This window comes from Muntiacus reevesi, chromosome 13, assembly GCF_963930625.1.
Source record: "Muntiacus reevesi chromosome 13, mMunRee1.1, whole genome shotgun sequence".
Taxonomy (NCBI): domain Eukaryota; kingdom Metazoa; phylum Chordata; class Mammalia; order Artiodactyla; family Cervidae; genus Muntiacus; species Muntiacus reevesi.
The window spans coordinates 20654676-20679136 of record NC_089261.1 but is presented as its reverse complement, the minus strand read 5'-3'; the positions used below and the strand labels follow the sequence as shown (position 1 = coordinate 20679136).

At 43.6% G+C, this 24461-nt stretch overlaps 1 protein-coding gene across 1 annotated transcript; it reads left to right on the top strand.

The window, feature by feature from the left end:
- Nucleotides 1–7137: 7137 nt before the first annotated feature.
- HCAR1 (hydroxycarboxylic acid receptor 1) lies at nucleotides 7138–9717 on the top strand. Its single transcript, XM_065904469.1, has one exon. It carries the CDS (start codon nucleotides 7463–7465, stop codon nucleotides 8468–8470), a length of 1008 nt encoding a protein of 335 aa, XP_065760541.1. The 5' UTR covers nucleotides 7138–7462; the 3' UTR covers nucleotides 8471–9717.
- Nucleotides 9718–24461: the final 14744 nt, after the last annotated feature.

The window sequence follows — 24461 nt, the reverse complement described above, 5'->3', positions numbered from 1 at the left end:
CAAAACCCACTGAAATGTTGTGAGGTGATTGGCCTCCAACTAATAAAATAATATTAAAAAAAAAAAAAAAAAAAAATGGTTCTCCCTGGACTCCCTGGCGGTTCAGTGGTTAAGAATCTGAGTTTCCAGTGCAGGAGGTACAGGTTCAGTCCCTGGTCAAGGAACTAAGGTCCCACAAGCTGCACTTCATAGCTAAAAAATAGAAGAAAAAAAAAAAGTTCTCCTTGCCACTGAAGTCAAGGTTCTCTCCAAAAGAGCCCCACATCATGACCTGTTTTATTCTTTATAATTCTGCAACATAGCCTCCAAATTCCATATTCTTCAAATATTTCTCAGTGTCTCTCATTTTGTTCCTTCTGTTTCCACTCCTAGAAATTTTAACAACTCTCCCTCATTCTCCCTGACTCACAAAACTCCGATAAACCAGCTATACTTTTGGAACACATATTAAAATAAAGTCATAGCTATAAAGTTCATGTGGATATTACTCTCCATCATCTAAAATCATCTCACATATCACCTGTGGCATGTCTACCACATTTTAGAAAATACTGCCTTAAAATGCTTATTCAATTTGCTTTTCCTTCATTTTTATTGTTATTTATGCACTTGTCTTATTTCTCCTAGTAAACTCTAGGCTCCAGACAGCAGATACTATCTTCCTCACTTGGGGGATCCAGAAGCATCTAGATAAAGTATCCCAGAAGTCCAGAAGCTCATTAAGTAAACAGTTTTTCCTTTTTTGTTTTTTGGCTGTGTTGCAACGAGGCACGTGGGACTTTAGTTCCCCAGCCAGGAGTCGAACCCACACCCCATGAAGTGCAAGTGCAGAGTCTTAACCACTGGACCACCAGGGAATTCCCATAAATACTTTTTAAAATCAATAAATCCTCTAGGCCACTCTTGCCTTTTGAGATGGCCCACATTCTGTGGAGTGTGTTTCTCTCTAAATAAATCCCCTTCTTGCCTATCACTTTGCTTCTCACTGAATTCCTTCTGCACTGAGACACAAAGAACCTGAGCCTCAGTAAGTCCAGACACCAGAATTCTTCATTACAGAGGAGGTCACAGTTCAGCCATCACCTCCTGATGCCAGATGATCTCTGGACTGAAGCAGTTTGGTCCCTGGAGGCACCCTGATCTTAATCAGCAACCTGGGCCCTAGGCTATAAGACTCCTCACAGGTCCCCTTGTCCCCCAACTCCAGGTTGGAACACACCGTTTTGAGGGCACTACACCACTGTGGCCCACTTTGCCTGGCAAAGCAATAAAGCTATTCTTTTCTACTTCACCCAAAATAAAAAAATAAAATAAAACAAAGCCTCTATTTTATATCAGACTCTGTAAGTAGTGTGTGTTTAGATACTCAGTCATGTGTGACTCTTTGTGACCCCAAGGACTGTAGCCCGCCAGGCTCCTCTGTCCATGGGGATTCTCCAGGCAAGAATACTGGAGTGGGTTGTCATGCCCTCTTCCAGGGGATCTTCTCTAGCCAGGGATTGAACCCATGTCTCCTGTATCTCCTGCATTGCAGGCGGATCCTTTACCTGCTGAGCCATTGGGAAATTACTAGCTAGAAGTAAAAATAAAATCAGTAATGAAATTTGGCTTAAAACATTTTCAAGGGGATGTGAAGGGAGACTCAAGAGGGAAGGGATATATGTATATGCAAAGTGAGAGAGTAAAAAAGGGGGCTTAAAAATTAATATTCAAAAAACTAAGATCATGGCATTTGGTCCCATCACTTTATGGCAAATAGATGGGGAAACAGTGACAAACTCTATTTTCTTGGGCTCCAGAATCACTGAAGATTGTGACTGAAGTCATGAAATTAAAAGATGCTTGTTCCTTGGAAGAAATGCTATGATAAACCTAGGCAGCATATTATAAAGCAGAGACATTACTTTGCTGACAAAAGTTTGTCTAGTCAAAGCTATGGTTTTTCCAGTGGTCATGTATGGATGTGACAGCTGGACCATAACGAAAGCTGGGAGCTGAAGAATTGATGCTTTTGAACTGTGGTGTTGAAGACTCTTGAGAGTTCCTTGGACTGCAAGGAGATCTAACCAGTCCATCCTAAAGGAAATCAGTCCTGAATACGCATTGAAAGGACAGATGCTGAAGCTGAAACTCCAATACGTTGGCCACATGATGCAAAGAACTAACTCATTTGAAAAGACCCTGATACTGGGAAAGATTGAGGGCAGGAGGAGAAGGAGACAACAGAGGATGAGATGGTTTGATGGTATCACCGACTCAATGGACATGAGTTTGAGCAAGCTCTGGGCGTTGGTGAGGACAGGGAGGCCTGGCGTGCTGCAGTCCATGGGGTCACAAAGAGTCAGACATGACTGAGCAGCTGACCTGAACAGAACTGAACTAAACTGAATGCTGACTCACGTTGCTGCACAGCAGGAGCTGACACAACATTGTAAAGTAATTATACTCCAATTTAAAGAATAAATTAAAAATTTAAGACTTTTTAAAGAGCAGTTTTAAGTTCACAGGAAAGTTGAGGGGAAGAAACGGACATTCCCTACAAACTTCCGCTCCTCACATGTGCACAGCTGCCCCTATTATCAGCAATAGACTTTCAGAAGACTAGAAGCCTATCTTTTCTTCCTTAATCCTCTGTTAAATCTAGAGGGAGCAAGAGAGAGGGAGCAGAAGGTGATTTGACAAGACAGAAAAGATGTGGATAAAATAGCTGTGAAAAGATAAGCAAAAAGCAAAGGAGTAAAGGAAAGATATACCCATCTAAATGAAGAGTTCCAAAGAATAGCCAGGAGAGATAAGAAAGCCTTCCTCAGAGATCAATGCAAAGAAATAGAGGAAAACAATAGAATGGGAAAGACTAGAGATCTCTTCAAGAAAATTAGAGATACAAAGAGAACATTTCATGGAAAGGTGGGCACAATAAAGGACAGAAATGGTATGGACCTAACAGATGCAGAAGATATTAAGAAGAGGTGCCAAGAATACACAGAAGAACTGTACAAAAAAGATCTTCACGACCCAGATAATCACGATGGTGTGACCACTCACCTAGAGCCAGACATCCTGGAATGTGAAGTCAAGTGGGCCTTAGGAAGCATCACTACGAACAAAGCTAGTGGAGGTAATGGATTTCCAGCTGGACTATTTCAAATCTGAAAAGATGATGCTGTGAAAGTGCCACACTCAATATGCCAGCAAATTTGGAAAACTCAGCAGTGGCCACAGGACTGTGGCCATTTCATTCCAATTCCAAAGAAAAGCAATGCCAAAGAATACTCAAACTACCACACAATTGCACTCATCTCACACACTAGCAAAGTAATGCTCAAAATTCTCCAAGCCAGGCTTCAACAGTACGTGAACCGGGAACTTCTAGATGTTCAAGCTGGATTTAGAAAAGGCAGAGGAACCAGAGATCAAATTGCCAACATCCGTGGGATCATGGAAAAAGCAAGAGAGTCCCAGAAAAAAACATCTACTTCTGCTTTATTGACTATGCCAAAGCCTTTGACTGTGTGGATCACAACAAACTGTGGAAAATTCTTCAAGAAATGGGAATACCAGACCACCTGACCTGTCTCTTGAGAAATCCACATGCAGGTCAGGAAGCAACAGTTAGAACTGGACACGGAATTACAAACTGGTTCCAAGTCAGGAAAGGAGTATGTGAAGGCTGTATATTGTCACCCTGCTTATTTAACTAACATGTAGAGTACATCATGAGAAATGCTGGGCTGGAAGAAGCACAAGCTGGAATCAAGATTGCCGGGAGAAATATCAATAACCCCAGATATGCAGATGACACCACCCTTATGGCAGAAAGTGAAGAAGAACTAAAGAGCCTCTTGATGAAAGTGAAAGAGGAGAGTAAAAATGTTGGCTTAAAACTCAACATTCAGAAAATGAAGATCATGGCATCTGGTCCCATCACTTCATGGCAAATAGATGGAGAAACAATGGAAACAGTGACAGACTTTATTTTGGGGGGCTCCAAAATCACTGCAGATGGTGATTGCAGCCATGAAATCAAAAGACACTTGTTCCTTGGAAGGAAAGTCATGACCAACCTAGACAGCATATTAAAAAGCAGAGACATTATTTTGCCAACTAAGGTCCATCTAGTCAAAGCTGTGGTTTTTCCAGTGGTCATGTATGGATGTGAGAACTGGACTATAAAGAAAGCTGAGGATCAAAGAATTGAAGCTTTTGAACTGTGGTATTGGAGAAGACTCTTGAGAGTCCCTTGAACTGCAAGGAGATCCAACCAGTCCATCCTAAAGGAAATCAGTCCTGAAAATTCATTGGGAGGACTGATGCTGAAGCTGAAATTCCAGTATTTTGGCCACGTGATGGGAAGAAATGACTCACCGGAAGATTCTGATGCTGGGAAAGATTGAAGGTGGGAGGAGAAGGGGACGAGAGAGGATGAGATGGTTGGATGGCATCCCCGACTCAATGGATATGAGTTTGAGTAAACTCTGGGAGTTGGTGACAGACAGGGAGGCCTGGTGTGCTGCAGTCCATGGGGTTGCAAAGAGTCAGACATGACTTAGCTGAACTGAAAGGATGTGGAAAAGGATAAGTGTTAGGGCTTTCCTGGTGGCTCAGTGGTAAAGAATCTGCCTGCCAATACAGGAGACATGGGTTTGATCCCAGATACAGGAAGTTTCTCACAAGCCTTGGAGCAACTAAGCCCGTGATTCACACATGTGTCACACACAAGCCCACAACACTGAGTCTGTGCTCTAGAGCCTGGGAACTGCCACTTCTGAGCCCACAAGCTACAACTACTAGAGCTCCTCAACAAGAGAAGCCACCACAATGAGAGAAAACCTGTGCGCAGCCACGAAGACCCAGCATAGCCAAAAACCAAATAAATCAATAAAATTATTTTTTAAAAAAGGAAGGCAAGTATTAGTCATTTGGGAAAAGGGAAACAGTCGTCTTCGTACTTATGAGGATCTCGATGATCTCTGCTAACACAGAAGGAAGAGTCTTTTCCATTTGTTGAAAAATCCAGCCTGACTATATCAAGGTGCTCAGGTTCACCCACCCAGGGCTCACCTTGGGGCATTCCAGCCTTCATAGATTCCCCCTGCCAGTTAGCTTCTTATAGAATCACAAAGTAGGAACTTGCCTGGTGGTCCAGTGATTAAGACTCCATGTGTTCTAATGCAGGGAGCCTGGGTTCAATCTCTAGTCAGGGAACTAAGATCCCACTTGCCATGAGGCATGGTTAAAAAAATAAAAGAATCACAAAGATCCACAGAGTGAAACTGGCAGATATGTGCTGTCATGAAAAGTAGGAGCTAATCATCAGATCTTTCTTGTAGGCCCTTCCTGCCAAGAACATGGACTTTACGTTCAAAGACCTGTTGGTTAGTGAGGTTAGCGAGGGAGTTAAGTGTAGCTGTTTGGTGGATACACTAATTTATTAGAAGTTTGTAGACTAACAAGTAGGGTGTGGGGAGGAAAGTGAGAGGAGAATGATCTTGGAAAGCTGGTTTGGGAATCATCTGTGAAGGGCCTTGTAGACCAATCCAGGGAATGTGACTTTTAACCTGGAGTGTGCACGCGTGCTAAGTCACTTCAGTCGTGTCTGACTCTTTACGAACCCATGGACTGTAGCCCTCCAGGCTCCCTTCTCCATAGGATCCTTCAGGCAGGAATATTGGAGTGGCTTGCCATTTCCTCCTCCAGGGAATCTTCCCCACCCGGGGATCAAGCCTGCGTCTCCTGTATTGGGAGGCGGATTCTTTACCACTGCACCACCTGGGAAGGACAGAACTGACAAACCTAGAGCAGAAGTGACAAACTCAAAATCCCACAGAGACCAGGCATGTCGATGAGTGAAGCTGACCAGGTAAGTGGGGGTGGAGGCAAAATGGAGCATTCCTGCTGTATCTTAAGGGCGAAGCTATTCTCACGTCCAGCATATTGTTATCAGGTGGGATGGTTGGCCCAGCGTGGACAGATCTTCCAGTTTCCTAGAGAGGCTGAAAATCCAGGTGTGTGTGTGTGTGTGTGTGTGTGTGTTTGGCCACACCTTATGGCATGTGGGATTTTAGTTCACTGACCAGGGATCGAACCTTGGCCCCTTGCAGTGGAAGTTTGGAGTCTTAACCACTGGACCACCCAGGAGGGCCCCACATGTATCCTTCTTATACACTCTCTCCCCTCACACTTCCCTAAACTGAAAGCTGAAGGGTGGACAGATGATCTCTAAAGCCAAAGGACAGGAAAGTTTACGAACCCACCTGCCAAAGCAGGAGACCCAGGTTCAATCCCTGGGTTGGGAAGATCCCCTCGAGGAGGGCATGGCAACCTACTCCAGTATTCTTGCCTGAAGAAATCCCACAGATGGAGGAGCCTGGTGGGCTACAGTTCATGGGGTTGCAAACAGTAGGACATGACTGAAGCGACTTAGCACGCACAGGTCTTGGGAGCAGACTAATTTTACCCATGACCGTTTTGGAGATAAACTCCGCCACCCCTGGGCTGAGCACATAATTAAAATGAAAAATATACAGATTGTGGCGCTCCACTCTTGAGCAAGCGGATTTGGGAAACTCGGAGCCAAATCCTCTTTTGCTAACAGCAGAGAACCCGGCTCCCAGAGAGGCTGTTTCATGAAAACGGACATGAGAAGTGGCTTCAGATTCATTTCACGGTCTCGGTGGTGGTGAAGCTGGTAACTGGGTTCAAGGAAGGATGCCCAAGGGAGGTGCCAGTGAGGGAGAGGGAGGGCGACTCACTTCAGAGTATTTTTTGAACAGCCAAACAAGTTATATTTTAGGAATTTTTTTTTCCCCTCCGTAGATCCTTCTGATTTTGAAGTGCTGTATTTTTGGGTCTGGGCGCAGGAAGTGGCCTTGAGGAGCGGCAGAGCTAAACCTCCCCTCTCTGGCACCGCCTGGGAGAGCCCCCATGGGATGAGGGTGAGGTTGGGGCAGTCAGGCAAAGGTTAGGGAGGAGAGACCCAGAACAGCTCCAGGAAATGTTTGTGTTTCTCCACCGGGGAGGGAGGACAAACAAGCTTTTTTTTTTTTTTTTTCGTGCCTTCTGAGTAGCTTCGTTTAATGCTCCAGCTTGGAGAGAATCTGAAGAGAAAGAGAGAGGCTGGAAAGAAAAATCCATTCTGGGGCACGTCCCAACAACTCCTCTCCGGCGTGAATTTCCTCGGATCAGCCAGCTGCTTCCCAGAAATGACAACTTGGTGAAGTCACCTGTGTTTCCAGGCCCTGGGGTGCTACAGGCTTCGGCTCTTGGGCCAGGAGGTTGGGGGTGTGGGTTGGAGATGGACCGCTTGTGATCCAGCCTCCACTGCAGTGTTGCATTTCCTGGCTGAAGTTTCTGTTCTCCGTGGGGCGCCTGCATCCACGTACACGTGCTGTACCTGCCTCCCACGGTGAAGACGTTGGAAACGGCACGGCCCGGCACACAGAGCACTGGTCCTCTTTTCACCATGGCCAACAGGTCGTGCTGCCTCATCCAGGGGTACCACATGCCCGAGGTGATGCCGTCACTGCTAATCCTCGCCTTTGTGCTTGGCATCCTGGGCAACGGCGTCGCCCTCTGTGGTTTCTGCTTTCACATGAAGACCTGGAAGCCGAGCACTATTTACCTGTTCAACTTGGCCATGGCCGACTTCCTTCTGATGATCTGCCTGCCCTTTCGGACAGACTACTATCTCAGACAGAGGCAATGGGCGTTTGAGGATATTGCTTGTCGAGTGGCGCTCTTCATGCTGGCCATGAACAGGGCTGGGAGCATTGTCTTCCTCACAGTGGTGGCTGTGGACCGGTATTTTAAAGTGGTCCACCCCCACCATATGATAAACACCATCTCCAACTGGACTGCAGTTGGCATCGTCTGTGCCCTTTGGACCCTGGTCATCCTGGGGACTCTGTATCTTCTGATGGAGAACCATCTGTGTGTGCAAGAGAAGGTCATAGCTTGTGAGAGCTTCATCATGGTGTCGGCCAATGGCTGGCATGATGTCATGTTCCAGCTGGAGTTCTTTCTGCCCCTTGGCATAATCTTGTTCTGCTCCTTTAAGATCATTTGGAGCCTCAAGCAGAGACAGCATCTGACCAGGCAGAGTCGGATGAAGAAGCCTATTCGTTTCATCATGATGGTGACGGTGGTGTTTATTGCCTGCTACCTGCCCAGTGCATTGGCCAGACTGTATTTCCTCTGGACAGTGCCCTCCAGCGCCTGCAATCCATCCGTCCATGTGGCCCTCCACGTCACCCTCAGCTTCACCTACATAAACAGCATGCTGGATCCCCTGGTGTATTATTTTTCAAGTCCCTCATACCCCAAATTCTACACCAAACTCAAAATCTGCACTTTGAGGCCTAGGTGTCCAGGATGCTTCAAGAGGCCAGAGGGGATGCCCACTTCCAACCTTTGTTGCAAGAGTTGCATCAGTGTGGCAAATAGCTTCCAAAGTCAGTCCGAGGTGCAGTGAGATCTTCAAATGTGACAGATGGCACCAGGACAGACAGACAGACAAAATCAAGGAGGCTGGATTGGTGACTTAGAAATACTCCATGCTGAGGGGTGGGGAGCCTTGAAAATGCCATTCTTTCTTAACTGTACCCTCCTCACTCTGTTGGATACAAAATTCGGATCACTATGCCTTTTTGGAAGGTTCCACTTGAGAAGTGAGTCAGTTGCATTTATATAATGTGATTCTAATGACAGAGGTGTGTGTGTGTGTGTGTGTGTGTGTGTGTGTGTGTGTGTGTTGGGAAGAGCTTGGCCCCTGAGTAATTTTAAATGGCTCAGGTAATATGTACTAATGTTTAAATCTGTCATTCTGTCATGTTCTCTCCCTGGGGGAGTCAGCGAATTTAATGACCCATCCTCTGATCTTATATCCTTACTTTTCTTGGAAAATAGAAACTGGGGTAAGTCAATATTTTTATTTCAGGCAGAGGGAGGCTCTTTAGAGTGGGATGTCTTGACCCCAAAGATTTTCATATTCCCAGGGCCCCTCTCTACTTTTCTGACTACTCAGGAGCCCAAGAAGAATGACAGCAAAAACAATATGCTGGCACCTTTTCGGAGCTCCACGTTTTTCTGCAAGTATTTGCATTTCAAAGAAAGTACTCAAGGATATGTTTACTTGTCCTGATTTTTCCAGTGGAAGCTGAGCACTTGAAAAAGTCCTATTAACCTTTGGGTAGTGCTAAGTCCGGCAAAATTGCTTGTAATGTGACTATGAGTTTAAATTATTCAATCATTTGTTTTCTACATATTTACTGAATTAATGTTCTGTGCCAGGTACTTTGCTAGTGTCCCTTTGACCCAGAGGGTCCTTAGTCAACTTGTGTGTTTGGCTGGGGAGGGGGCAAACAGAGAAGTTAATGACCTTCACCATTATGATGACTATAGTTTCTAGATCTGTTCTCTACAGACACTGGTGTTTTCCTTTTATTGTAGGATTCTATACAAACACCAAAGAGTGGAAAAGGTAGTAGGCCTTGTGTACATGAATTTTCAAATATGCCCATGAGGTCCTCAGAATGAGATGATTGTATGAAATGACATGCTGCTTCTGCCCTGGATTAGGGGGAGAGATGCCAAGCCGATCTTAGCTCCGTTCTCAAGTCACAAAGCAGTGAAAGCGTTCTTGGCTCCTCTCTTTACATGTTCTCAAATTCCCAGGGGATTTTCTGCAATTAAGACTCTTGCATCCATGTCCTGGCTATTATAAACAGTGCTGCAATGAACATTGGGGTGCATGTGTCTCTTTCAGATCTGGATTCCTCAGTGTGTATGCCTAGAAGTGGTATTGCTGGGTCATATGGCAGTTCTATTTCCAGTTTTTTAAGAAATCTCCACACTGTTTTCCATAGTGGCTGTACTAGTTTGCATTCCCACCAACAGTGTAAGAGGGTTCCCTTTTCTCCACACCCTCTCCAGCATTTATTGCTTGTAGACTTTTGGATAGCAGCCATCCTGACTGGCGTGTAATGGTACCAGATGCCCATCAGCAGATGAATGGATAAGGAAGCTGTGGTACATATACACCATGGAATATTACTCAGCCGTTAAAAAGAATTCATTTGAATCAGTTCTAATGAGATGGATGAAACTGGAGCCCATTATACAGAGTGAAGTAAGCCAGAAAGATAAAGAACATTACAGTATACTAACACATATATACGGAATTTAGATAGATGGTGGCGATAACCCTATATGCAAAACAGAAAAAGAGACACAGAAGTACAGAACAGACTTTTGAACTCTGGGGGAGAACGTGAGGGTGGGATGTTTTGAAAGAACAGCATGTATATTATCTATGGTGAAACGGACCACCAGCCCAGGTGGGATACATGAGTCAGGTGCTCGGGCCTGGTGCACTGGGAGGACCCTGAGGAGTCGGGTGGGGAGGGAGGTGGGAGGGGGGATCGGGATGGGGAATACGTGTAACTATATGGCTGATTCATGTCAATGTATGACAAAACCCACTGAAATGTTGTAAAAAAAAAAAAAAAAGACTCTTGCATGCGTGCTAAGTCGCTTCAGTTGTGTCCGACTCTTTGCGACCCTGTGAACTGTAACTCACCTGGCTTCTCTGTCCATGGGGATTCTCTAGGCAAGAATACTGGAGTGGGCTACCATGCCCTCCTCCAGGAGATCTTCCTGACCCAGGGATCGAACCTGTACCTCCTGTGGCTTGTGCATTGCAGGTAGATGCTTTTCCGCTGGGGAAGCCCATTTAGACTCTTAATCTGCAACTAATACCAGTGTTGCATTCTTTGGCCTCAAAACACCAATCTAGGCTGTCCCTGGCCTTCCCAGGTAGCGCAGTGGTAAAGAATCTGCCTGCAATGCAGGAGGCCCAGATTCCATCCCTGGGTCATGAAGACCCTGGAGAAGGAAATGCAACCCACTCCAGTATTGTTGCTTGGGAAATCCCATGGACAGAAGCCTGGTGGGCCACAGCCCATGGGGTCACAAAGAGTTGGACACAACTGAGTATGCACATATGTATATATATTGTTCCTATTAACTCATTTTTAAGGGGCACTGCACAGCCCAGAGATGGAAAACATGGGTTGTACAAAGTAGATGAATCTAAGTTCAAATGCCAGCTTAGCCACTTACTAGATGTGTGATCTAGGGGTGGATTTTATTTAACCACGTTTAGCTTGAATTTCCTCATCTGTCAAACAGGGGTAACAATAGCATTGACATCAGAAGGTCTTTGGGGGACTCCATTGGTGGCTTAGCAGTACTGGTAAAGAATCGGCCTGCCAATGCAGGGTACATGGGTTTGATCCCTGATCTGGGAAGATCCCACGTACCATGGAGCAACTAAGCCCGCACATCACAACTACTGAGCCCAAGCGCTGCAACTACTGAGGCCTGTGTGCCTAGAGCCTGTGCTTCACAACAAGAGAAACCACTGCAATGAGAAGTCTGTGTACCACAAGGAAGGGTAGCCTCTGCTCGCTGCAACTAGACTAACCCCGCGCAAAGCAACAAAGACCCAGCGCAGACAAATAAAAAGTGATTAAAAAAGAAAAAAAGAAAAGGAAAAAAAAGAAAAAAGGAAGGTCGTTGGGTGGATTCACTGAATGGAAGATCCTGAAGCACAGGTACTTTGCTTCCTCTTAAATCTTTAGAGTCTACAAGTGTGAGTGCACACAGTAGGCGCTCAGTAAATATTTGAATGAATGAGTAAGTGTATGTGAAGCGTTAAGTGCATTGCCTGGCAGTAATGCTCAGTGTTCTGATGTATTATGTTAACACGTTTTACACACAAAGACCCTGAGGCCCAGAAGCCATTTCCCCTGGTGTTCAGAGCCCGTAAGGAGCTACTCTGCTGTCACTGTTAGTTCCCCTGCTCCCCAGATTCCAGGGGAGAAGTGAAAGCAACGATTCTATCAGCTTCAAAGAACTCCAGATAGAAATCTGTGGAAAAACCTGCACTTCTGCTTTAAGCTCTATTCTTAGTTCACTCTTTCCTGGGCTGCCCCCTTGTTGCTCCATCTTAATAAAAACAGATTCCAAAAGAAAGCCTGTATCCTGTGTGTCATCCTATGTCAAAAGAGTGATGAGACTTTACCCTCCAAGAGGAAAAAAAGTCAAAAAAATCCAGGAGCTCATGGTAGGCTGAAAGTGTTAGTCGCTCAGTCGTGTTTGTCCAACTCTTTCAGGCCCCGTGGACTGTAGCCCACCAGGCTTCTCTGTCTGTGAGATTTTCCAGGCAAGAATACAGGAGTGGGTAGCCCTTCCCTTCTCCAGGGGATCTTCCTGACCCAGGGATAGAACCTGGGTCTCCTGCATTGCAGGCAGATTCTTTCCCTTCTGAGCCACCAGGGAAGCCCTGGTAGGCTGAGGTTCTCATTAAAAAATAGCAAGAACAAACTGAAAGAAAGATCCAGACCCCAACCACAGTCTTGATTCTGATTTGCTTCTTTCAAATTCATAGAATGTGATGAAACATAAATGTTATCAAGAAGCCTTCTTCAGAAATTGTAAGGAAGTGATGTATAGCTTTGTTGACGAAACTTTGTTTCAACTACCTGGAATAAGGAAATGTCATCGATGTAGAAGAAAATGTTGTCTCCTCTGACTCAGGGTCTTTCAGGAAGTCACATAAAAGTGAGAAGGGATAGTAGACCATTATTGTTCACAAATTCTACGGAAAAAAATACTTTTTATTGGTGCTGACTGTGAAAATTTAGATTCTGGACTACTCTCAGAATGGGTTTCCTTACCCTTTCCTACAACTGACATGGTTAAGATGGTGTCTGAAGTCACTAGAGTATAGGGGCTGCTGGGGTGGGATTAGAACTCTGGGCACAAGGGGTTAAGCCAATGACTAAAGGTTCCATAGCAAGGTGGGGAGGTGGACACATTGTGATGCACACGCTCAGCTTGCTGCCTTCTGGGCCTTCTAATTCACAGATTTCCAATATGACGCAAGACCCCACCATCTCAGTGAGTCCATAAATGGCTTCAGGATTAGCTATCTAATTTGAAAGGCCAGTGCAAAGAGAAAATGCGAGGTCCCTCATTCAAAAAGCATAAAGCATTTCAAGATAGTGACAGCAGGGCATAAACTAAACACAGGACCCTTCTGAACTCATCCATGATGCTGGAGCCCTACATTTTTAAAACTAATTGATTAATTGATTGATTGATTGATTTTTGGCAGTGTACTGGCTTAGTAGTTGGCACACAGGCTTAGTTGACATGGCTGGGATCTTCCCGGACTGGGGACCGAATCCATGCCCCCTGCACTGGCAGGTGGATTTTTAACCACTGGACCACCAGGGAAGTCTGCTGCTGCTCCTAAGTTGCTTCAGTCATGTACGACCCCATAGACGGCAGCCCACCAGGCTCCTCTGTTCCTGGGGTTCTCCAGGCAATAATACTGGAGTGGGTTGCCATTTCCTTCTCCAAGGGAAGTCTGGGGCCCTACATTTTATATAGACAGAGTTTGTGATGGAGCAGCATAAACAGATGGGCTCAGAGATGGGCTTACTCTATATTCAGCTTCCAGTGATGATATGGTTTCATTCATTCGTTCCCTCTTTCAAGTCACATTCAAGGCACATTCATTAGGTACCAGCTCTGTACCAGGCACAGTGGCAACCCAAGCGAAAAACATAGCCCTCACCCCGTGGGTTCCAATGTAGAAACCAAAGAAAAACTAAATTTACCATTCAGGGTAACTGCAGTGAAAGTGGTAAACTTGGGGTTCTACAGAGAAGTCAGGGGCCCTTAATCCTGGTTGGGGGAACTACAGGAAGGTCAATGGGACTGGAATGGAAAGTCTAGGCTGGGCCACAACAACCTGCTAAGAGGGGAAGCTGTGAGATCTCCCTGGGTGAGAAGGGTCTGCTCACAGTCTTTCCTGATAGAAGATTCATGAATAGACTTGCAGACCCCTTTCTTTTTAGACAAGAATTCAATGTATTTCATTACAGAAGCATGTTATGTTATCATTCAGAAATCAAGGAACACACAGATATATAAAGTAAGAAGTAAAAGTCTTCCTTTATTTCCTCTTAATCCGATTTCTAGAGGTGGTGAATTTTAACATTTGGAATACATGCATACTTGCATAAAGGTAATGAATCTTTCATCTTGTTAAAGCAAGATAGAAAGATAGAGTTTTGCAAGGTATTTTATCATGAACAGTTTCCTACATCAGTGTGTGAATGCTCAGTCGTGCCTGACTCTGTGACCCTATGGACTGTAGCCTGCCAGGTTCCTCTGTCCATGGGATTTCCCAGGCAAGAATAAGGGAATGGGTTGCCATGCCCTTTTCCAGGGGATCCTCCCAACCTAGGCTGCCATGCCCTTCTCCAGGGAATCTTCCTGACGCAGGGATCGAACCCAGGTTTCCTGCATCTTCTGCATTGGCAGGCAGGTTCTTTACCACTGAGCCACCTGGGAAGCCCTTCCTAAGCCAGAATAGATACCAATTTCTTTTTTGAAATTATATCTCATTGTGTAAATAAGCCACATGTAGTTTATTCAACTAACAGACATTTATTTCTAGTTTTTCTCTATTGCCGCTATGCTGTGGTGAACATACTGAATGATATATCTTTGGGTTGTGTCAAGACTTTGGAAGATAGATTCTTAGACATGGAATTGCTAAGTCAAAGGCACACTGGGTGAGGTCACGTGAACAGTGGCTGAGAAACCCTTGGAGTTACATCTTGGGCATTCTAATCCTGTCTCCTTTTTTTTACTAGCTGTGTGACCTTGAGAAAATTACTTAACCTCTCACTGCTTTATTTTTCTTGTCTGTGAAAGAATAGTACTTTGTATATTACCTATCTCTTAAAGATGTTCTGAGCACTAAATGAGTTTATCTGTATAAAGTCCCTACAATAGTGACCAACATCCAGTTCAGTTCAGTCGCTCAGTCATGTCCGACTCTTTGCGACCCCATGGGCTACAGCATGCCAGGCCTCCCTGTCCATCACTAGCTCCCAGAGCTTGCTCAAACTCATGTCCATTGAGTCGATGATGCCATCCAACCATCTCATCCTCTGTCGCCCCCTTCTCCTCCCACCTTCAATCTTTCCCAGCATCAGGGTCTTTTCCAATGAGTCAGTTCTTCGCATCAGGTGGCCAAAGTATTGGAGTTTCAGCTTCAACATCATTCCTTCCAATGAATAGTCAGGGCTGATTTCCTTTAGGATGAACTGGTTGGATCTCCTTGCAGTCCAAGGGACTCTCAAGAGTCTTTTCCAACACCACAGTTCAAAAGCATCAATTCTTTGGCGCTCAGCTTTCTTTATAGTCCAACTCTCACATCCATACATGTTTACTGGAAAAACCATAGCTTTAACTAGATGGTCCTTTGTCAGCAAAGTAATGTCTCTACTCTTTAATATGCTGTCTAGGTTGGTCATAACTTTCCTTCCAAGGAGCAAACATCTTTTAATTTCATGGCTGCAGTCACCATCAGCAGTGATTTTGGAGCCCCCCAAAATAGTATGTCACTGTTTCCATTGTTTCTCCATCTATTTGCCAGGAAGTGATGGGACCAAATGCTATGATTCTCATTTTCTGAATGTCGAGTTTTAAGTCAACTTTTTCACTCTCCTCTTTCACTTTCATCAAGAAGCTCTTTGGTTCTTCACTTTCTGCCATAAGGGTGGTGTCATCTGCATATCTGGGGTTATTGATATTTCTCCCGGCAATCTTGATTCCAGCTTGTGCTTCTTCCAGCCCAGCATTTCTCATGATGTACTCTGCATATAATTTAAATAAGCAGGGTGACAATATACAACCTTCACATACTCCTTTCCTGACTTGGAACCAGTTTGTCATTCCGTGTCCAGTTCTAACTTCCTGACCTGCATATGGATTTCTCAAGAGGTGGGTCAGGTAGTCTGATATTCCCATCTCTTGAAGAATTTTCCACAGTTTGTTGTGATCCACACAGTCAAAGGCTTTGGCATAGTCAATAAAGCAGAATTAGATGTTTTTCTGGGATTCTCTTGCTTTTTGATGATCCCATGGATGTTGGCAATTTGATCTCTGGTTTCTCTGCCTTTTCTAAATCCAGCTTGAACATCTGGAAGTTCCCGGTTCATGTACTGTTGAAGCCTGGCTTGGAGAATTTTGAGCATTACTTTGCTAGTGTGTGAGATGAGTGTTATTGTGTGGTAGTTTGAGTATTCTTTGGCATTGCCTTTCTTTGGGATTGGAATGAAAACTGACCATTTCCAATCCTGTGGCCACTGCTGAGTTTTCTAAATTTGCTGGCATATTGAGTGTGGCACTTTCACAGCATCATCTTTTCAGATTTGAAATAGTTCAGCTGGAATTCCATCACCTCCACTAGCTTTGTTTGTAGTGATGCTTCCTAAGGCCCACTTGACTTCGCATTCCAGGATGTCTGGCTCTAGGTGAGTGATCACACCATCCTGATTATCTGGGTGGTGAAGATCTTTTTTGTATAGTTCTTCTCTGTATTCTTGCCACCTCTTCTTAATATATCTTCTGCTTCTGTTAGGTACATACCATTTCTGTCCTTTATTGTGCCCATTTTTGCATGAAATGTTCTCTTTGTATCTCTAATTTTCTTGAAGAAATCTCTAGTCTTTCCCATTCTATTGTTTTCCTCTATTTCTTTGGACTGATCACTGAGGAAGGGTTTCTTATCTCTCCCTGTTTTTCTTTAGAACTCTGCATTCAGGTGGGTATATCTTTCCTTTTCTCCTTTGCTTTTTGCTTCTCTTCTTTACTCAGCTATTTGTAAGGCCTCCTCAGACAACCATTTTGCCTTTTTGCATTTCTTTTTCTTGGGGATGGTCTTGATTTCTGTCTCCTGTACAATATCATGAACCTCTGTCCATAGTTCCTCAGGCACTCTGTCTATCAGATCTAATCCCTTGAATCTATTTGTTACTTCTACTATAATCATAAGGGATTTGATTTAGGTCATACCTGAGTGGTCTAGTGGTTTTCCCTACTTTCTTCAATTTAAGTCTGAATTTGGCAATGAGTCCATGACCTGAGCACAGTCAGCTCTCGGTCTTGTTTTTACTGACTGAATAGAGCTGCTCCATCTTTGGCTACAAAGAATAGAATCAATCTGATTTCAGTACTGACCATCTGGTGATGTCCATGTGTAGTGTCTTCTGTTGTGTTGTTGAAAGAGGATGTTTGCTATGACCAGTGTGTTCTCTTGGCAAAATTCTATTAGCCTTTGCCCTGCTTCATTCTGTACTCCAAGGCCAAATTGGCCTGTTGCTCCAGGTGTTTCTTGACTTCCTACTTTTGCATTCCAATCCCCTATAATGAAAAGGACATCTTTTTTTTGGTGTTAGTTCTAGAAGGTCTTGTAGGTCTTCATAGAACCATTCAGCTTCTTCAGCCTTACTGGTTGGGGCACAGACTTGGATTACTGTGATATTGAATGGTTTGCCTTGGAAACAAACAGAGATCATTCTGTCATTTTTGAGACTGCATCCAAGTATTGCATTTGAGACTCTTTTGTTGACCATGATGGCTATCCCATTTCTTCTAAGGGATTCTTGCCCACATTAGTAGATATAATGGTCATCTGAGTTAAATTCACCCATTCCAGTCCATTTTAGTTCTCTGATTCCTAAAATGTTAACGTTCACTCTTGCCATTTCCTGTTTGACCACTTTCAATTTGCCTTAATTCATGGGCCTAATATTCTCGGTCCCTATACAATATTGCTCTTTACAGCATCAAACTTTACTTCTATCACCAGTCACATCTACAACTGGGTGTTGTTTTTGCTTTGCCTCTGTCTCTTCATTCTTTCTGGAGTTATTTATTTCTCCATCAATCTCCAGCAGCATATTGGGCACCTACCTACCAACCTGGGGAGTTCATCTTTCAGTGTCCTATCTTTTTGCCTTTTCATACTGTCATGGGGTTCTCAAGGCAAGAATACTGAAGTGGTTTGCCATTCCCTTATCCAGTGGACCACATTTGTCAGGACTCTCCACCATGACCTGTCAGTCTTGGATGGCCGTACATGGCATGGCTGATAGTTTCATTGAGTTAGACAAGGCTGCGGTCCATGTGATCAGATTGGTTGGTTTTCTGTGATTGTGGTTTTCAGTCTGTCTGCCCTCTGATGGAGAAGGATAGAGGCTTATGGAAGCTTCCTGATGGGAGAGACTGACTGAGGGGGAAACTGGGTCTTGTTCTGATGGGCGGGACCATGCTCAGTAAATCTTTAATCCAATTTTCTGTTGATGAGTGGAGCAACCAACATGGAGTAGCTCTATTTCTTTTTTAAAATTATTATTATTATTTTGCTTTTGGACCATGCTGTATAGTAGTGCCCTGACCAGGGATCAATCTCATGCCCCCTGCATTAGAGCTGTGGAGTCCTAACCACTGGACCACCAGGGAAGTCCCTGGAGTAGCTCTACTTCTATTAACTCTTATTATTATATTGTATTAGCTCTTATTAAAACCTTGATGCTGCTTCTGCTGCTGCTAAGTTGCTTCAGTCGTGTCCAACTCTGTGTGACCCCACAGACAGCAGCCCACCAGGCTCTGCCATCCCTGGGATTCTCCAGGCAAGAACACTGGAGTGGGTTGCCATTGTCTTCTCCAATGCATGAAAGTGAAAAGTGAAAGTGAAGTCCCTCAGTCATGTCCAACTCTTCGCGACCCCATGGACTGCAGCCTACCAGGCGTCTACATTCGTAGGATTTTCCAGGCAAGAGTACTGGAGTGGGGTGCCATTGCCTTCTCCATAAAACCTTGATAGATACCACCAAATTTCTCAACAAAAAGGCTGAACCAACTTAGACTCCCCAGTAGTGTATGAAAAAGCCTTCTTCCACACTCTCACCAATGGGCCCCTGTTTGGTTGGTTTGTTTAACAAGCATTTTTTTCTTCTTTCTTTTTGTAAAAACCAAGCAAAAACTTTCACTTCTTTAAAGTGATGAAGTCTGGCTTATCAGTTTTGTTTGTGTGTGTGTTTGATGTTGTACATAGAAAGGCTCTGCCTAAGCCACGGTCATGCCGAATTACTCTTAGGATTTCTTCTAAGAGTTGTATGTCTTATGTTTAGGTTTGTAATCCATTTTGAGTTCATTTCTGTATCCAGTTCAAGGAAAGAACCCAATTTCATTCATTCGCCTGTTTAGTCGTCCAGTAGCACTTATTGAACAGATGATTCTTTCTTCCACAGATTTGTCTTAGCACCCTTGTTGAAAATCAGCTGACCATAGGACTTCCTTGGTGGTCCAGTGGCTAATGCAGAGGGCCTGGGTTCAATTCCTGGTCAGGGCACTAGATCCCACATGCAGCAACCAAGAGTTCACACGTCACAACTAAAGTTTCCACATGTCGCAATGAAGATCGAAAATTCCAAGCACCACAACTAAGGCTCAGCACAGCCAAATAAATAAATAGATACTAAAAAGATGAAGAAAATCATCCAACCATAAATGCAAGAGTTTATTTTTGAACTCTCAATAATCCCGCTCCATTGATCTATACATCTATTCTTATGCCAGAATCACACTGTCTTGATTATTATAGATTTGAAGTTAAGTTTTGAATAGCAAAAAATGAGTCCTCCAACTTTGTTCTTCTTTTTCAAAATTATTTGGTTATTCTGGTTTGCCCTCAGACTTTCTATGTTAAATTTAACACTGTGTTTCAAAACTCTGAAATACCCTTCTCCTTTCTTTTACTGTCTCTGCTAGTCAGTATTGCCAGCTTCCTCTGCCCACTAACTTTCGATTTCTCCTACTTTATCCTCTTCGTGAGAGATCCAAAGGTCTCTCATTTCCCAAATGTACCAACTCAAAGTCATTTACTACCTACAGAGTCCAAGTCCCCCCAAATAACACAAGTGAACTGTGCTTCCTGAACCCCCACCCTTATGTGGCCCTTCCCTGTGAAATATGGACTGACTTGGTGACTCGCCTTGGCCAGGCGAGTAGAATGTGGTGCAGGTGATGTTCTGGGATCTCCGAGCCATGGCATTAAGAAGGTCTGCATCTCTGTGCTCCCAATGCCAGGGGCCCAGGTTTGATCCCTGGTCAGGGAACAAGATCCCACATGCCACAGCTGAGTGTTTGCATACTGTAACTAAAACCCAGTGCCGTGGAAGGAAGGAAAGAAGGGAGACAGACAGAGATAAAGAAAGAGAGTCTGCTTGTGTGCTTTTGGAAATGTTGAGTAGCCTTGTAAGAAGTCCAGCATACTCAGTGGAAAGAATATGTGAAAAGGCTGTGTACAGATGCCATAGAGAGAGACACAGACCATATGAAGAGGAAGAGATGTCCAGGCGCCCCAAGTGGCATGCGTGAGCCTCCCTGCCATCTAAGAGACCCCAAATAAGGACTGACTAGCTAAGTTCAGTCAAGCCATGATAACACAATGGTGACTCTTTTTTTTTTTTTAACAGTGACTATTTTAAGCCACTAAAATCTGTGGTGGTTTTTGAAATAGTAATAGATCACTGAAACAGAAACCTCAGCTATGTTCAAAGACAAACAGCGAGAGTGCCGAATTCTAACCACTAGACCACCAGGGACAGATGAATAAACAACAAAGCCCTACTGCACAGTATAGGGAGATATACTCAATATCTTGTGATAAATCAGAATGGAAAAGAATATGAAGACTATATACATATACATATATATGTGTATAGCTGTGTCATTTTGCTATACAGCAAAAATTAAACACAACATTGGGTTTCCCTTATAGCTCAGTCGGTAAAGAATCTGCCTGCCAATGCAGGAGACCCGGGTTCGATCTCTGGGTCAGGAAAATCCCCTGGAGAAGGAAATGGCAACCCGCTCCAGTACTCTTGCCTGGAGAATCCCATGGACAGAGGGGTCACAAAGGGTCTGACACAACCGAGGGACTAAACCGCTACCACCAAACACAACATTGTAAATAAACTATACTTCAATAAAAAAAAAAGAAAAGAAAAGACAAACCATGAATTACTTAACCTCTCTAAGCCTCAGGTTTCTGATCTGTGACCATAACAGGGTAATTCCTCATGGGTTTCTGAGAGGATTAAATGAGATCATGTAAATACAGCTCTTAGCCGCATGTCTGGCACAAAGCAAGCAGTTGATAAATGAAAGCTATTGTTATTTTTAATTTTAAAAAGTAGTTCCATCCTGCTCTGGGGCACATTCCAGTTGTGATAAGAGAACTAAGAAGGGAGATTTGAGTTAATGGTGAAGTCATAAATGTTAAGTGGAGTTCCCCCAAACTTGGTGGAATCACTGCCTGAGCTGTTGAAATGAATCACTAAAACAAGTTTCTGTACAGCTCATGCACTAGTAAGAAAAAAAATAATAAATGCATACAAGGAAGACAGGAGCAAGAAAAAACATGCCCATGACACAGTAGTAAGACTGGGAATTCCACAGCAGGGCCAGGATCCAGGGAGGCCAGGATCGACACTCTTTCTGAGCAGTTGTGAACTTGAGTTTAGAATCCTAGAGTGTGAGAGCTGGAAGGGATCTGGAAGATGGTCCCATCTTCCACATTACACATGGGAAGTTCAGGGGTTAAGAGGTTTCATGGGTAATGATGGAGCCGGAGAAAAGCATCCAGGGCCTCCAACTTCTCTCTCTTTTTTTTTCCAAATGAAGCAATATCCATTCTTGTTCTTTCCTAATTTTATCCAAATATTATGAAATTATAAAACTTTCAAAGGTGGACAGAGTAGGGGAAGGGGAGGGTGGGACAAACTGGGAGAGTAGCATTAACATGTATACACTACCAAGTGTAAAGCTCAGTGTTGTGTGATGACCTAGAGGGGCGGGAGGGAGGTTCAAGAGGGAGGGGATATAAGTATATTTGTACTTACAGCTGATTCACATTGCTTACAGCAGAAACTAACACAACACTGTAAAGCAATCAACCTCCAATTAAAGTTTTTTAAAGTAATAAATAAAAATAAACAGATAAATAACAGTCTACGAGGGGAAAAAAGAATTAGGGGATTGGAATTGACATACACACTATGTATAAAATAGGTAACTGATGAGAACCCACTGTGCGGCAGAGAACTCTACTCAGCGCTCTGTGGTGATCTAAGTACAAAGGAGATCCTAAACAGAGTGCATATATATGTCCTGATAGCTGATTCGCTTTGCTGTACAGTAGAAAATAACACAACATTGTAAAGTAACTATATTCCAATAAAAATTAAAAACAAAACAGAAAGAAAATCTTACAAAGGGAAGATCCCTTGCAAATTCCAGCTCACGGAAAAAACTATCGTGAATAGCTGGATTTTCTGACTCTTAGCCAATGAACGCCCTTAGGGTTACTTTCTGAATGTCACTGACAAGTCCACATTCATCTGAGAAGGGAGCAGGATATTGACAAGCATCAAGGATCGGAAACAAATGCTAGTCATTTCACTTGAGTCTTACTACACCCACACAATATGACCTCAATCTGGTTCAGCCTTACAGATGGGGCAATAATATAATAAGAGGCAGTGTAGTGTTTTGGTTAGGGATTCAGGCTTTGAAGCCAGTGCCAGATTCAAATCTTATGATCTGTGTAGCCTTGACTATATATACGGCCAACTTCTCTGAGCTTCACTTTCCTCATTTCGAAATAGAAATCAGTAGTAGTCCCTACGTCATGGGCTGCAGTCAGGGGAAAATAAATGAATGTATTTAAAGCACTGAGCATGCCACCCAACATGCAGGAAGCTCTCCCTAACGTGACTGCCAACATCATCTTCATTATCGTCTTCGTCAAGTGCCACAGCTTCCTACGTGAGCCTAACATTAGATCATCTTGACTCCCGTTTACTGGGAGGAGTCTACAAAGCCCTATGGCAGAACCTGGGTGTAAAACTAAAGAAACAAATGTCTGGAAAAAAAAATGTCTGGGACTTCCCTGGCAGTCCAGTGATTAAGACTCTACACTTCCACTGCAGAGGGAGAAGGTTCGATCCCTGGTCCAGGAACTAAGATCCCTCATGCCGCATGATGTGGCCAAATTTTCAAAGATAAAAATAAACAAATGTCTTAGTTCTCACTCAGAGTAGAAGCAACACAGCTGAGAACCTCTTGCACAGCAAGAATTCATCAAACCAAAATATTCCAGGGTAGAAATGTTTTGTAAGGATTTATATCCCCAATTGTACTGAAAAGCAAGAAAATGATGTGTGAAATGGTGACCTCCTGCAAGGCACAGTTCAAAGTCTTCTTAGGTTCTCAAGGTTAATTTTGTGAAAACAGAGGTTTTTAAAATATCACGCACATTGGGCTTCACTGGTAGCTCAGTGGTAAAGAATCTGCCTGCCAATGAAGGAGACATGGATTTGATCTCTGATCAAGAAAGATCCCATTTGCCATAGAGCAACTAAGCCCGTGGGCTACAGCTACTGAGCCTGTGCACTAGAGCCTGGGAACCGCAACTGCTGAACCCAAGGGCCGCAAATACTGAAACCTGGTGCCCTAAAGCCTATGTTCTGCAACAAGAGAAGCCACGGCAAGAAGAAGCCTGCGCACCACAACTAGAGAGTGGTCCTCACTCAAAAGCCAGAGCAGCAATGAAGACCCAGCACAGCTAAAATTAAGTAAAATTTGTTTAAAAATAAATTTATAAATAAATAAATAAAATTTTAAAAAATCAAAAATATCATGCACATTGTGAGGGAGGTTGTATATGGGGACAGCTGGTAAACAGGAACTCGCTGTACTTTCTGCTTAGTTTTGCTGGGAATTTAAAACTGCTCTAAAAAATAAAGCTTATTAATTTTAACAAATCACATCCTTAGCAATAAATTACTTACTTGAGCATGGAGGCATCTCAAAATCTAACACAAACAAAGGAAAAACCCAATTTATTGTAACATACCACTGGCAACCCAAACTGGGTTCAAGTTTTCAAGTATCTTATGAAATGGCATGCTGCTCTCAAACAGCTTCCCCCCACCCCCCTTAGCTGGGAATTAATTGCAGCATTCTGGTGTAGAAAGGCAATCCATGATTGTACAGAGAAGATGGCCTGGAAACATCAAATGCAACACATCAGTCCTCATAAAATACTGGACAATTACTATCCTCTTGGCCTTCCATCCCCCCCTCAAAAATCACACACACACTACCGTTTCTTAAAACACATGTCTGCAGATATTCCATGCAAATTCGTCATGTTTCTGTTGAGCACAGTAAATTAATATTGCTGTTGTTGTTTTGTTCATTATGCAAGACAACCACATGACTATGAATTGATTCTCCTGTGCTAAGTATTCAGTATACGTGCACACAGGCTTACACATTTCAGTAATTCACAATGACAGTCAGCTTGCCCAAACATATTCTTTACATTTAGAAAACTTTGTGGGTTCCTGTCTCCCGGGGGGATTTTTTTTTATTACTTGTTTATGCAAACAGCAGATTGCATAAGAGCCTTGCTGGCTTCTTTTTTTTTCTTAAAGCGATTTCGTAGTTTCCTGGTAACCATTCAG

Excerpts from the sequence above, each read along its gene's own strand:
- HCAR1 (XM_065904469.1), top strand. The coding sequence starts at position 7,463 with ATGGCCAACAGGTCGTGCTGCCTCATCCAGGGGTACCACATGCCCGAG.